At 39.9% G+C, this 15516-nt stretch overlaps 1 protein-coding gene across 1 annotated transcript in view; it reads left to right on the top strand.

Moving 5' to 3' along the window:
- Positions 1–15516, top strand: part of cdkal1 (CDK5 regulatory subunit associated protein 1-like 1) — a 264900-nt gene that overhangs the window by 205419 nt on the left and 43965 nt on the right. The window contains exon 11 of the mRNA XM_053242230.1: positions 7018–7198. Within this exon, the coding sequence (XP_053098205.1) occupies positions 7018–7198 (181 nt within the window). The remainder of the gene's footprint in view (positions 1–7017; positions 7199–15516) is intronic.

The following is a 15516-nucleotide window of genomic DNA, read 5'->3' as shown; positions in this document are numbered from 1 at the left end:
ACAGTGTGTCAAACTCGAACCATTCCTTTTCTATTACAAAAAACTGACCTGGAACCGAGGAACCTGTGAAATCGGAGCATGGGGCCACGGTTCACTGTTAGTAAAATAGTAAGTTACTGAAATTAATATCATAATAAAAGATCAATAGAAGCAAATGCTTTAGTGACAACTATAACTGATAAATGAGCCAGTATTGCTTATGTATATACAGTATATCAGGGTTCTGTTTAATACTGTTCCTCGCTACTGTCCTGTTTAGTACTGATCCCAACACTCCATCCACTTCTGATCAGATCGGACTGAACAGGACCCCGTTTGGATATCAGCTGGAAGAGTGTGATTTGGTTTCTACTGCTGCAGATGTTTGTCTGCTAGCTAACTACCATGTCTTCCCTGGAGGTCCTTGTCCACAGAAGACCTTTCTGTTCAGAGCTCCAATTGTTGACCAAGCCCACCACTTCACAGTGGATTCATGCCTTGCCTCCTCTCAACATCCCATTTGTTAATTCCACCTTCACCTTCCTCCCAACAGGTCGTGTGCATCTGTCGCGTAAACACTCACCTCCAGTGGATATCACACCTTGTGTTCATTCCCCACAGACCCTTTCAAATAATTTGATTCAAAGATGTTTTCTCATAAGCTTTCTTCCTAACCCACACTTGCCAGTGTAATTCTAAGCTTGCCGAGTTCCATTGGATTTTAATTAAAAGGATTTAGGCTTGGCTGAGAATCCGTCTGGAGCAAATTTAAGTGCGAGTAGGTGTAAAGTGTAAATGGGAATGAGAGATTTTAGTTCACTTGCAAATGCGATAGCTCTTGAATCCAATTTTGTTCCTGTTCATGACTCCTCTTTGTGCAGCAGGCACAAAGAACATTTTCAGCAGATAGGCTGACCCTTTTTTTTCTTTTTCTTTTTTTTTTTTTTTTTTTTTTTTACATCCTCTGACCTGCCAACCTTCACGCATTTTGCGTTCATTAAAGGTGCATAAGATATGACTTTGTTTTTTTCAAGATTAGATCTCTAATGATTAGGTGGGTCCGACACTAGAATGATTCCTGCCCATATTCACGAAGCTCTCACTCAGGATCTATGCGGGCCTGTAGAGTGTCTATAAAATGACTTACAGGAGGTGCAACTAAACACAAACAAGCATTCCAGACCAGAAGGCTGTTTTCCAGATGGGTTTTCTCAGCAACTTAATGCATTTTGCTAAGACCACAGCTTAATCTATTTTTTATTGTGAAGTTCTACAGTAAGAAACAAAAAAAAAATCGACTATTGCACCTTTAATATGAATAAAAATCTATCAACTAATGTAAGATAAGAATATAGTTATCATGAGTTAAATATATTTATTGAGAATGTGCCAAAAATGTTCAAAACTGGCTCTTTGGGATTTCAGCTGAAATTGTAAAAAGGCTGGAAATTTGGCCTATGAAAAATGTTGACCCTGTGATTATTTGATCAGCATTAGTTTCCCAGACACGTGTCTTTTAAATAATGTTACCGGAAGACATCTGACAAATTGATTGTTTTGACCTTTATTCTAAGTGCTTGTTGTAGGGGGCATGGCCACACAAGGTCACAGGACCATAACATGTCTGTAGGCTGTATCTGTGCAGGGAACTCAATGATGAACCTAAAAGTCCCGGAAGCTTTGCTTCTCTGCCACATCCTTATTAACATCCTTATTAACGTCATCTGTATTTTATTGTTCCAATGTTTTAAACTCGTGCTTGGTTTTGGTTTTTTTTCGATGGGAGATGATAGAAAAGAACGAGCACTTCCTGGAGTGTCTTTATACTGAAGTAAAATGCAAAACCTCTTTTGCCACAGGATATAATGCAGTGTTTACCAAATTGTTTATTCGAGCAGGATATATATATATTACCTGGAGTCAGGCAATGCTTATTCTGTAGAAGGGAAAATACAGTGTAATCTTTCCAAAAAATGACTGATATGACAGAATCAGACAGGACTAAAATCCTATCACAGTGATCCTCTGGTTTTACTGTCTGCATATCCCCATGACCCACCCATTCCTTCCCTGCCACACATTATTCCTGAGTTGGCAGGTCTGTATCCTGGCTTTGCTGAGAACTGAATGGTGAAGGAGCAAACCTAAAATGATCAGGAGAAGCATGAAAGCTGTGGAAACTCATCTCCAGTTCATTGGTTGGTTGTACTAGTGAGCTACTTCTCATCTGTGAGACCCAAGCCCACTTGAATTATTTACTTCATTCCTCAGTCTTTCATTGTATCCATGGTGAGCAAGATTGATCCCATGCAAAACCACTCAATGCAGGATGCTGTCAGGCGAGTCGCCCCTTCTATCAAGCCTAATTCCAGAGAACATGGTAGAGAGTTTCAGTCAGGTATCCACCAGGGATGCCTCAGCTGGAGTTCATTAGCGGATGAAATAGAGCTGCCCACCCTTCCTTCTCTCAATAAGAGTTCTCTCTTGCTCCTCTTCTCATCCGAAGCACTATCAGTGACACTGTAAGAGGACAGCATGGTGTATTTTCACACCTTTGGCACGAGTAAAGATAGATAACTGCCTGTAATGAGGAAGGTGTTTTGGTGGATATGGTGGCTGGACAGCACCTGATCCAGAGGCCCAGGGGAGTGAGTGACCTGTATATTCGGAACGATCCAAACTCTCAGGTTGGCTTCTTCCTTGCTAAGGTGTAATTGGACCCGGTTGCGTAAACAAAAGCCAAGCAATGTCTACTGTGTTAGAGATTGCTCATTGACGGATGGAGCAGGAACTGTCAGGGTGTACCCAGGATGTAGTCAGAGAGATGCTTGGAGCAGCATGAACATTATCTCTCCACCATACTGCAAAGGGGTGCAGAAATGAGTCTCAGAGGATCCTCCATTTTTATTACTTGGCAGCTGAGCAGAGTTCCTGGTTGCACATGAGAAGCGAATTCGTCAAGGCCTTTATTTTCTTTGGCTGATTATTTGGATGTTAGACTTTTGGACACCCGTGAACCAGACATGTCATATCTCTTGGACTTCATTTTTCAATCTCAATTGCACTAATTCTCAACACGCTATACAACTTGCATGTACGGCAGGGAAATTATTAACATGGTAGTGTGATGATGCACAGGTACTGATAACACCTTGAAGTAGGTTGTTTTCCTATACCAGCATGTGTTAATCCTCATAAACCACAGCAATTTGCCAACAATTACTTTTTTTCACAAATTCAAGATTGAATTAAGGATCAAGTTTTTAGTCTGTTTATAGTTACATTTAATATTAGTTCCTGTTCTCACTCAGCTATAAACAGTCTTTCCCTCACCTGCCTCTGTCCTTGAAGTCATGTCGGAAAACATAGAGCTTTACAAAGCGCTGACACTGGAGACTCCTTCCATGAATGTTAAATAAACATCTCCTTACAGAAAACTTCACTGTACCAATGTGGAGCATCCTTCGTACAATGTGAATACGCTGTAATAAACAATTGTAATAAACAACTGTGAATGCGCTGTAATAAACAATAGAAACAGTAATGTCCATTATAAGGTACTGTGCAAGCTGCTGTAATAGATTCTAAATATTTTAAGGAAAGTTTTTAGCAGGCACTACCGTTTACGTGGGAGGTTTGGGCTGTAGTTATGTGTAACCATGGACTGAGTGAGAGGAGAGGAGAGATGCTCCGTAATAACAGTTAAACTGGCCAGATTATGGTGCATCCAAAGAGCCATGCAATCATGGCTGACAAGCCAGTGGTGCATTAAAGAGTCTTCCATCTGCCAGACCGGAGGAGATGAGCTGCAGGTCTATCATTTTTGATTAGCACTTTTTTCCACCCTCTCTTCAATCCTTTCTTCACAAGGGGCCTGAAGAGGTGGAGAGAAGGTAATGGATTCGAGCGAGAGAGCATGACTCGCCTTCACTCTCTATCGCGTTCTCTTTTTTTCGCTGCTCTTTGATGAGCTATAGATTCCTTTCCTCTTGAGAGAGTGAGACGCAAGAACACAGATGCACCTGGTTTTCTCGAATGCACTGATTTAGCTGGTCATCATCCTGTGGCCTGTTGTGTTTTTGTTTCACTCGATGAAAGGGCTTTTCGTGAGCTCGTTTGTTAGCCGAGTTCCTCAGATTCCTGCATGAATCCTGCCGTAAACAAAAAACAAAACAAATGAAACTACACCACTTTTTCACACAACATAATGTGAGAGGTTTATTTCACTCCAGTTGACTACTTTCGTGCACGCTAACCTTGTCACTCCACACATTCAGGACATGTTCTTTGCTTATATGACAAGTGATATTAGATATTCTTCTCCATTATACGGTATATATGCATTATCACCAGAGGCTAACGTCCTAGCTTAGCCCATCTTAGGCTTGGAGCTCAATCTAACGAGGCACGGTGAAAATTATCCATCCTGCACTAAGCCTCTGTGGACCGCTTGCCTCGCTAATTGGTCTCAGGACATTGCCGAATGCCTCATTGTGTTCGAAATAGCACAACCTTTAAGAAGTGTTTGCCGAGTGGCCCTGACCACGCTTAGTCGAAGGGGGATCACTAATGGCATGTGCATTAGGCTGTGCCTCCACCCCCCCACCTCCAAGCATCTTTTAAATCATTTTAGAGATGTAAGGACAGCTAATAAACAAATAGCTCAGATTATGTGAGTGTTATGTTTATGAATGTGGAAGAATCTTTGCTGAAATCGATGGAGAAATGAAACTGAGCCTACCTATCTCAATTTTCAATGTTTTCCAACGAACTCTTCAATCGACACCCAACTCAGTCATATTGTACCGTTGGATCCGATTTTCTTTCTTTTTTTCATACTTTCTTTTAAGTTTTATCTCTCAATAATGACTGCCACGACCACAGGTAGTGGAGATCTGAGTGCTGGAAAATTTGAACCATACACCAGTCTCTTCAGTTACCTTCAGGACTTTTTCTGCTAATGCCGACTCACAGATTAAAGAGGTCAAGGATTCATAAGTGCCCGTGGATGCTCTCGAATATTAATGCTGCCTGAAAGTACAGATGTATCAATAGGTCAAAGGTTATCTGTGGGAAACATGCAGCTAAGACTAACATGATTAAGAATGAACATAAGACAGTGTCGTCGATAGGCATGCATGAATGCACACGGAGACGGGACGGAGAGCAGAGTTTTATGGGAAATGGCAGGATACGCATACGATTTCATTGTGATCTCTCATGCATCCTAGTAATCTTATCCATACTTTAAATTAGTACAATTTTAATGCGCAGCACTTTATGCACTGTATGAGAATAAGATATTCTGTATGAAAGCAAAACATTGTCTGAATATACTGAAGGTTAACTGCCACTTATATCATTGTATCCTTAAGAATTCACAGAAGGTACACTCAAAATTACAGCATACATGTTTAGAAAAGGGTTTGACCAGGGTTCCTTGGATGGCTAAGTGTTCCAGCTAACAGGATGCTACTTGTACTTGGGCGTGGCCTATCCAGCATTCTTTTTACTTCCGATAAGAAACGGCAGTAGCGATATGTATCTTCCTAAGCCAGCTAGTTAAACACAAATGAAATAACGCACTATATAGTTATGTACATGTTACATGCGTGGCTTTGTACGATCTTTGTTCTCAGATTAAATTTGAAAAGTGAGCTAACTGAACTAGTTATATCCTCCCTGTACTAGTTATATACTCTTAACATAGACATCAGCGATCTCTGCTACTTTCTTCTAAGCTTTGTTTTTCTTCATAATGTCTTCATACACATTTAATGAGAGGTCATATATAACAGAATAAGATGAAACCATGGTTGTAAGATTTTCTTAATTTCTGCGGAACTGAGGAACTAAAGTTGTGAGTTTGGGGAATCACTCGAAACAATCCTTTGGATTTAATTTGCATAGAATTGAGAAAGTCTCAGTTCAGATATTGCTGAAATCGCAGCTCCATGTAACTGACTTGCGTAGAAGATGAAAGAAAATGAGTTAGAGGTGGTTTATTTTTGTTGCCTGTGAAATATCCCCTCTAAAAACAAGGACTTTTTAGAAAAACAGAGAAAACTCTGTTGTTAAGTGCAAATTACAGTCTGATCTTAAACAGATCCAGTGTTTTTTTCCCCCCAGTTCTGCAGGCATCTTTGCACAGAATGTAAATGTAACTCTCAAGGCCGCGACATTTCGCTCTCGCTGAGACAACAAGCGCTGTCGATGAGCTAATAAATGCTTAAAGGGCGCAGACACATTGACTGCTGGCTGACTTTTCTCAAGAAGCATAAATTACTCTCAGTCTTTGTTGATCGGACTTCTCCGAGCGAGTCTTGGAGTTGTTTTCCTTTCCCGTAGGTCGATGATCGATAATAATAGGATACATGCGAAAGGAAATCGATGAACCGATTCCTCAGCAGAAAGCCTAATTTAATCAGCGAGTGTGCGGCCAGTCGATGGTTGTCGAGGCTGGTAATAAGGTTCTAGAGTGGAGAACGATCCCAGTGAGACCTTGCAGGGGTGGAATATATCCTCTGTTTCTTTCTCATGCAGTTTTATACGCTCATCTCCTGGTACTCATCTCCTGATCTGAGGTTATACGATCTCTGGTTTATAGCGCACTCTGATGAAGGGAAAGTCGTAGGGTTGTACCTAAAAGGATTCCAGTAAAAGTTTATAAGAAAAAGAATGGGACAAATCTAATCTAATCTTTGTTGTGTCTTTGTTATTTATTTAAGTAGCAGGAATTTTTCCTTCCCTTTAAGGTATCTGTATACATGATCCATGATCCGGTGTATGAAAGCATCTTTACAGTAAAAGGCCACATGTTAATCACTGGAAAATTAATCTGATAACTGATTGTTTTCCTATAAGTGTTTTATTCCTCTTATACCACAGCAGCTACAACTACAGTTTACACCACTGATTACAATTTTTTATTCATTAAAGAACACCGTACCTTTTATCCGTGCAGCTAGTAACTTTGTTTCTTACTATATCCTGCATAGCATTTTTGTGACGCATTCCGTTTGGTTCTGTTTCTCTCAGGGTTCCAGGCATCACCATCGCCACTGACATCATCTGCGGCTTTCCGGGAGAGACGGACGAGGACTTCCAGCAGACAATGGAGCTCGTGAGAAAGTACCGGTTCCCGAGCCTCTTTATCAACCAGTTCTACCCACGACCTGGAACTCCCGCGGCCAAGATGGAGCAGGTCCCGGCTCATGTGGTGAGCATTAGCACTTGGGTTCTAAAGTGTGTTTCCTGTTTTATGGCTTCTTTTTTTTTTTTTTTTTTTTTTTTTTTTTTACAAAAAATAAACCTGGGATAGCACACAATGTTCTGGATTGGTGCAGTACAAGCGAATCACTTTCCATGCAGTAGGTTTTCAGTGTACTTACGTATGCCTTTGGGTTTCTGGATATTAAATTGAATCAGAGATGATTTTGCAGCCTTGATTTGAACTTTCTTCGTCGCCTTACAACCCCAAACAAAAGAACATGTGGACAGATGTGCTTTAAACGGATTTAAGTTTCTTCATCTGTTTGTTTCTCTTGGCATTGGCGTGGCAAATGTAAACATCAGCCCTTCCAGAGACTTCTCAGAGTGGGATTAAGGATATTCCTTGTGTTGGCTATACCACTGGCAGACAATCGGGTATAGCCTCCACGGCGGAGCTGCACAACAGGCCCCACTCATTGCTTTGGGGTTTTGTTTACTCAGGATTTACCAACCAACCAAGTGGCATACTTACTTATCCAAACAGAGAGTGTAAGTGGTGACGGACAAACCTGCCAGTCTCTGTCTCAGAGACTCCGCCCACAGCTCACAGAGTGCCTGATACCTTTTCTGCCCTCAAGATTCACAATCATGAAGGCTGTGATCTTATAGGCTGTTCACACTTCCATATGTACTGGTTTCTGATGCAGAAAAAGCAATGACATAATGGACATTTCAGGGCCACATATATATATATATATATATTTTAACATAGTTTTATATACAGTATATAACAGTAATCAATGGAAACAGTGAAGAGAAAACTATTACATTGATATAAGAGCACATCCCCAAGTGTTTTATTCTTCTTATACCACAGCAATTTGCCAAAGATTACAGTTTTCCCGTTATTAATAAAGAATGTCATACCTCTTATCCAGTGATGAAGTTAAACAAATCTTTACCAAGTGTGTGTAGAAATCACAAAAACATGAGTGTGGAGAACCCCGAGACACAGTCTGTCCTTATACATGAGATTCCTTATACGTAATTGTTAAATTAATCAGATAGTCAACAGATTATTTGATAAAGTTCATTATATGGATTAAGCTCTGTTGGCCTTTTTGCAGGGTCAGACATACAGCTTCTTGCTGTGCATGCTGAATGATGAGTAGTACCAGACTCTCTAGTGAAAACTAGAGTTATAATCTGAAGTCCAGAGTCTTTTGACAAGAATTGTTTACCAAAAACGAATATCAAATGTGGTACTAAGTATGTAAGAGCACATTAATTTAAAGGGAAACAAAGTTCAAGGAAAGTTAAGGCACCTTCTGCCTTCTCGTTCCTGGTAATATTATGCCATTTTTATTTTTATATCATTTAATAAATTACTTCTGTACCTAAAGAAATAAATCACCTCTTAGTAGTGGACCCCTTCTTGAGAATCAGTACATGTTCAGAACATGAGAACGCATGTGGACAGGCGTGTATCCACCAACGTGCCAAGACTCGTACAGGGAGCCGGCTTAATGTTTACTATGAAAAACCCTCGAGTGTATTTTAACCTCAGTAAGCCTCAAGACGGGATTTTATTTTCCTTGAGCAACCAAGAACTAAGACTGAGTCATCAAAGTCATGGAACCTGCTCCAGTTCTGTCAAAAAACTGACGTGAACGGTCTTGCGCTGTTAAGTGGTCCTTTTTTTAAGGGATTAGTAGCTTCAAAGAAAGATCATGTATTGGAGTGTTATTGAGTTCAAAATGATTAATTCTCTTTACTCTTTACTTTACCTTCCTCTTCTTCGTTCTCATCCACCGTCGCTTACACACATCTTAAACAAAACTAATAATAATTTCAAAATTGAATTAATTATTAAAACAGTTAGAAACTGAAAAAAAAAAAGTAAGTGATAGATTATTAAAAAAACTAAAAGACGTTCTGTGTATAGTTACAGCTTAATACTGTATTAGGTATGTTATATTGTTATTTTCTTACAGATATTTTTATTATAGTATTAAGATAGGGTATTGTCACACCACTGTTACACATTATCCAAAATAAAGTAATAATGAATAATTGAATTAAGTAAAAAAAAAAAAAAACGAAAACAAAAAACTGTATGTAAAAAGTTTAAAAAGATGTCATTCTGTGTAGATTTACAAAGCTTTTCCAATTTTGCGTTTAGACATGGTCATTGATTTCAAGTTGAGAAACCATATCACCATCAACCATTATTCTTTTTAAATACATGTCAGCCTCTGGAGCTCTATCTTTGCGATTTGTTCTCTTTTCTTTAGCTGGGGATCTTTATCTCAGCCCGTGTCTTTCCTGCTCTTACCCTCTGAGACCATCCGTCATCAAAAGGTCTGCATGTTTTTAATGGACTGCTCTGTATCTGATTCATTTTCCTCCCGCTTGGGGATCCTGATCAATCTGTACAATCCTAAGAAAAAGCCTCAGAGATCTCACAAACACTGTTAGTGGCAGGAGATACTTTATTTTTTGTCTTAAATCTGAAATTCTGATTGGTCAGAAGGTGTAACAGCAAGTGCAGATCACAGGTTTATATTATCGACGCTCCACATACATGGATCAAATAACTTGCGTATTTTGTAAGGAGACATTTATTTAACATTTATGGAAGGAGTTTCCAGTGTCTGCACTTTGTAACAGTCTGAGGTAAATCTTCAGGACTGAGGATTTCATGCTTTGATTTCTTTTTATCTCTTACAGAGACCAGCAGAAATAGCTATGGCACTACCACCACTATGCTTCACAGATGATGTACTATGTTTAAACATTTCCACCACATGGGGGGAGGGGGGGGGGTTCACAAAACACTGAGAAAAACCTACACTATGCAGTCCAATCACCGTACTGTTAAACCTGCTCTACACCATGCTTTTTAGTATTGATCTAATTCTCGTCTATAGTTTCCGTTTTTATCAGCGAAAGGGGTAAAGTGTGAGGTTCGTTGCTCTTCTTTTATACACTTCCCTTTAGTGTTCATGAATATTCTTTCAACATTTTCATCCTTTTTAGCTCTTGAAAGTTCATTCACCCTTAAGAATTTTACGTTTTAGGCGTAATAGCCTTCATTTAGTGGATTTTCAGATTTTTCTCTAAGCATTATGTGAAGAAATCAGGTACTTTGTGGTATAATGAGTTCTCCCAGTGACGAGGGTTGTAAATGGATCCTCTGCACTGGGTCAGTATAATTACCCTCATTACAGTTCAATAGCAATGGTTGCCAAATCTGGCGGCTTTATTTCAGATTTGTGTGGAATAATTCATACGCGTGAAAAGGTGTAAATGTGTGCAGTGTTGGTGATTTTTACCATCGCTTTTCCACAATGGTATGTGTGACATTTAAACTTGATTAAATGAGTGCAGAGAAAGAGCAGAGTTCTGCTTTCTTGTTATCACCACACTTACATCATGACATACGAGTCTCAGCCAAAGGGAAAGTAGTGATGTCATTGTTGATACGGGTCCAATTATTAACTTTAAGCTCTGGTAGTTAATCCCAAAAGGAAAGTGTTTAGGGAGTTTGCAGAAAGGTGCAGATCTCTCTACCGGTCCCATTAAAGATGGGTATGGCTCGTATCAGAGCTGTAGGGGGGTAGAAGTGTGAGTGTGTCACATTAATAACGCCTCCAAATGGTAATGACTGCCGGGCTCGCACAGGAGACTGCAGGGGGCTGGGGGGAACGACAGCCAGACTCACAGACCAGCCCAGTCTGGCACTCAGCACGTTTAGGCCATCTTATCTGCAGGACCCGTCCACTTCCCGATGATAAATGGCTCGGCTCTCGTAACGAATTGCCACGTCTCATTATCATTGGACGGATGCTCTGAATCTTGAATAAGTTCTGGGATGCAGATGGAGAATTTTCCCCCCAAAAAAAGCACTGGCATAATTAATCCCATGTGTCGGAAAAGGGTTAGCGGAGATAAATTGGGATGATATCCTGGAATGTTGGTGTTACCAGGCGGACAGGTGTTTAGCCTGACAGCTCGTCGCCTTCGCCCATGCTGTCTTTAACCAGGGGAAATTAAACAAGTAGCACAAAGTAAGACTTGATCTGTTGCTGTGGTACGCCGGTTTTCTGAAAGTGTTGGTGGAATAGGTCAGTAAGGAATACTTAACATGTGGAAACAAAATTATCTTAACGCCAAGACAGATGGGCAAGGCCTTGGGCAACCACGCCATCCTAGGATGAGGTCAAGTGTAAAGAAAAACAACATCTTTACCCACTACACCTGACAATTCCCATCAGCATGTTATCGCACTGTGTGCAGGTTTTTTTTCCCTCCAGATTTTCTGGTCCTTAATTATTTACTGTAGTTATTTTCAGACGCTATCATCGTGCCTCTTCATATACCATTATTTGAGACTTTCTATATACCATTATTTGAGCTTCTTCTATTTTCAACACTCGTACTCGGAGAGCTGTGTCTAATGGACCGTTCTTTGTTTCCAGAGATAAGAGTGCACTTTTCTGTTTTCTATTGGTCAAAACATATTGAAGACAATTTATTTTTCCATTAACGTACCCTTTTCTTGACATGGCTAACCATTATTCTTTTTTTGTCATAATTAATTGCTTTCAGTGCCCAATATTTGTACCAATCAGAAGTCCTCAATGATTGTAAGCTATTTTATTATCTCTGCACTGCGCTGTGTAATCATTTGTTTGTGGATTAGGTTCTTAGCGGTGTCCTATTTGTCCAGATCTTCAAAAGAGTTTTATCTTTTCCATGGAGACATGCCAGGCTCTGCATTCTTCACTGGCCTACACTTTGTGTTATTGAATATGTCAAGGATTTCATATGATGCTTGTTTAGATTTGCAGGAATGAGCATAGCGTGTCACTGAAGCTGTTCTCACAGTGTAGACATGAGTTCAGTCCAATTCATTTAGAAATCCAAGTAGTATAATTAATTTGCAGAAGTAAAAGAAGAATAAAGTTATATCTATCGTTATGTGCAAGATTCTCTTGTCCTTGTTCAGTCTTGTTTCTGAAATAAATGCAGTCGTCTTTCTCTGATGTTCTACTAAGCCAGCATTTGTTTAAATAAATTACATTTCTTTCTTGTTGCCATTTGCATGTCCTCACCATTATCTTCTGATTAAATCCTCCATCTTTAAAGGTCTTGTTAGAAATGCTAAGGTTACACAACCATGATGTTTCTGTCGCGGATTATTAAATCTGTTCTAACGAATAGAACACGGAACATGAAGTGTCATTTATTTGACCTTCCTTTGGCCCCTTCTAGTAGTTGCTTTAAGTTAAGTAAATGCATAAAATAACATTCATTCTATTATTTTGCATTTAAATTTTTTTTTATATCTTGCGTTGACAGTGTGGCCACGAGGTACTAAATCAAGGTCATGAAATCATAATTTGTGCACAGGATGTAGGTTTTTTGTATCAGGATTTTAATTTGCTATTTGATTTGTACAAGTAATAAAATGATCATTTTTTTTGTATATTCGATGCACTCTACTGAAATGAAAATGTGCCAGCGGTTTGAAGGATAAGCTGACCAAGCACTCGTCTGTTAGGCTTACAGCTCACTTTTATTATTTTGAAGTAAGTAAAAATTAAGTTGCGTCTCCTGCGATGTCGTCCATGCAAAAAAAAAAAACCTTTTTGTACACTATGCTATTAGTGAATGAACGAATTAATTAATTAATTGTCATATTTATGTATTTAACATTGGCATTGAATTGCATTTGCGTTTTTGATTGTATTTACAACTAGAACTTTAATTTCAGCATGACATATTGTAGTTACATCAGACTGTCAGACAGTGGAGCTGAACTTAATACAGCTCCTTGCTCGAGCTAATATTATGCAAGAAAAATGCATCTTAGTTCGAGGTCAGAATCGATCATAACTGAAACACGCCCATTTTAGAAAAACTCCACCCCTCGTACATAACTTTGATGAAAGTTACTTACTTTGATGTAACTTGTAAATAGCTCTTAAATCCACAGTTACAGTACAAGTGTGCACAATTTTGGTGTTAACTCCACGACATGTACGTAACTCGTGACTAAATATGGCCCACTTTGAGAGTTTGAATTTTTGAAAGGGCCCAACGTTTAGCCTAATTTGTGGAACTGACTATATTCAGTAATTGCATCTGCCTTGATTTTTAGATCTTGTTCTTACCTTGACGGCACTCTCATGGCTTGTGTTAGTTCTGCCCTTTCGTTCAGAAACCAGTGGTGGTGTGCTGCCTAAAAAAAAAAGCCCAATGTGCCACTCGCAAAGCGCCCAGCTGTACCTCACCGACATCTGCCACTCACAGGGGCAAGTGTCAGAGTCAAGAGCATCATTACACCAATGTTCATGTTGTACTTGTGTATGTGATGGGTAGAGGGAAATGGGGGACGGTGGCACAAAACGACATCATTTGCATCTTCATAGAGGAGCTAATGATACACAAGAAGCCTAGAGCGGAAAAAAGTGGGATCACGTGACCCTGACAGTGATTATTAGTGCTTATTCTCTGCTCTTTGCTGTTGTTAAGGCTATCAGTCTGAGAGTTCATTCTTTTATTATGCTGATGCCATTTTGGGGGGGGGGGAGGGTGTGTTCAGTTGCCAACTGATGGGGTGTCATGTTTGCTTTCAGAGAGAGTTGTAAGAAAGAGCAGATGGACATTATAGGAGGTGGCATCGCTCATCAACAGTGAGGTGGCTGATGTATGGTTTATGATATAGATGGCAACATGCCATGACTTGTCCACCTAAACTAACCAGTTCCTACTTTTTGATTTGCAATATCATTAGCAAACACTGTGGAATAGCGGTACTATTAAATAATCGTGGTGTGCTTCTAAACACACCATATCTTTCATTTGCTTTCCAAATCTAAGTACAAACTCTCCTAGTTTCACCTAAGAAAGGTAAATTGCACCTGGAACTTGGGACAGGTTTTTTTTTTAGCCTGAATGTCTCTCTCACCTGCTAGTAGTGACATAATGCTTTGATTGTAATAAGAGCCGGAATTGGTCAAGTAATTCAGCAGTAAGGAATGAAGAGCGAAGATGTCATTACCTTGGTATGAAAATTGATATTCCTTAGTCCATTTCTGTTATGCGTGCTGGACTTAATGTGTCCTGAGCCACACCTCATTGCTGTCTGTCATTCTTGCACTTGGTAATGATGGCTACAACTGAAGAAAAAATGTTCCTTGGATTATCAGAATGATTTTTCATATTTAATGCACTGCTTCAGAAGTAGAGCGATCTTCGCCTTGGCCTCAGCACTCTAAAGTATTGAATTTCCCAGGGTCACAAGGTTCACTTTTTTCTTTTTGAAGTTCCTGAATATAGAAATGCAACATGATGAGAACTGAGAATATTCTCCTTAGACTTCACTGGCTTGGTCTTGGTTGCCTTAGATCTGGAAGCTTTCTCCAACTTAGTCTTTCTCTCGTTTTCTCTCAAATGGCCATAGGGGTTGCAATTGGAATATGGGATGCTCCAAACCCCCCACCCGCTTCCCATCCTGCTCTTTCTCGCCTGCCTTATCCTGGCCTTATCGAGCCAATCCTGCTGGGAGCTCATTGGCTAAGCTGAAGAAGGGAAACCCCGAGGCCGTGTTCAGCCTGATCCTCATCCAGCTGGTGTTCTGGTTAGAAGAGAGTAAGAAATCAGTCAAATTATTAGCCAAGCCTGGATATTTCATTCTGCTGCTCTAGCTATTCCAAGTTGAATTCTCTGCAGCATTCGAACGCCTTCGGCCATCAGATCACTTAGCTATTCAGAGGTGGTATATGCAAGAAGATAGGATATGGTGAAGTTGCCTTACATGAAAAATTTTCAATATTTAATACTCACTCAGTTGAATCTGACTATGGGCTTTTCAGATACAATATTATGAATATATTTCATAATACATTTTTACATTTCAGCCTAGTTGGTTGCCCTTCTTGCCAAGGTATCTTTCTTACCCTCCTGGCCCAAGTGGTTACCCCTCTCATCCAGGTGTTTTCTGTTCTTACCCAGGTGGTTACCCTAGTTGCCCAAGTTCTTACCTTTCTTGTCCCGGTAGATACCCTTCTTACCCAGCTGGTTATCCTTCTTTCCCTGATGGTGTTTAACCTCCTTGCTTACATGGTTAACCTCCTTACCCATGTGGTTACCCTAATTGCCCTTATAGTTACCCTAATTGCCCTTGTGGTTACCCTTGTCATCCAAGTGGTTACCTTTCTTATCCAAGTGGTTATCCATCCCACCCATTTGGTTACCCTTCTTGCCCAGATAGTGGTTACCCTCCTTGTCTTCATGCCAGGTGGTTACCCTTCTTGC

The sequence above is a fragment of the Pangasianodon hypophthalmus genome, chromosome 1, assembly GCF_027358585.1.
Source record: "Pangasianodon hypophthalmus isolate fPanHyp1 chromosome 1, fPanHyp1.pri, whole genome shotgun sequence".
Taxonomy (NCBI): Eukaryota; Metazoa; Chordata; class Actinopteri; order Siluriformes; family Pangasiidae; genus Pangasianodon; species Pangasianodon hypophthalmus.
The sequence above is the reverse complement of the archived record's forward strand: the minus strand, read 5'-3'. Positions and strand labels throughout refer to the sequence as shown.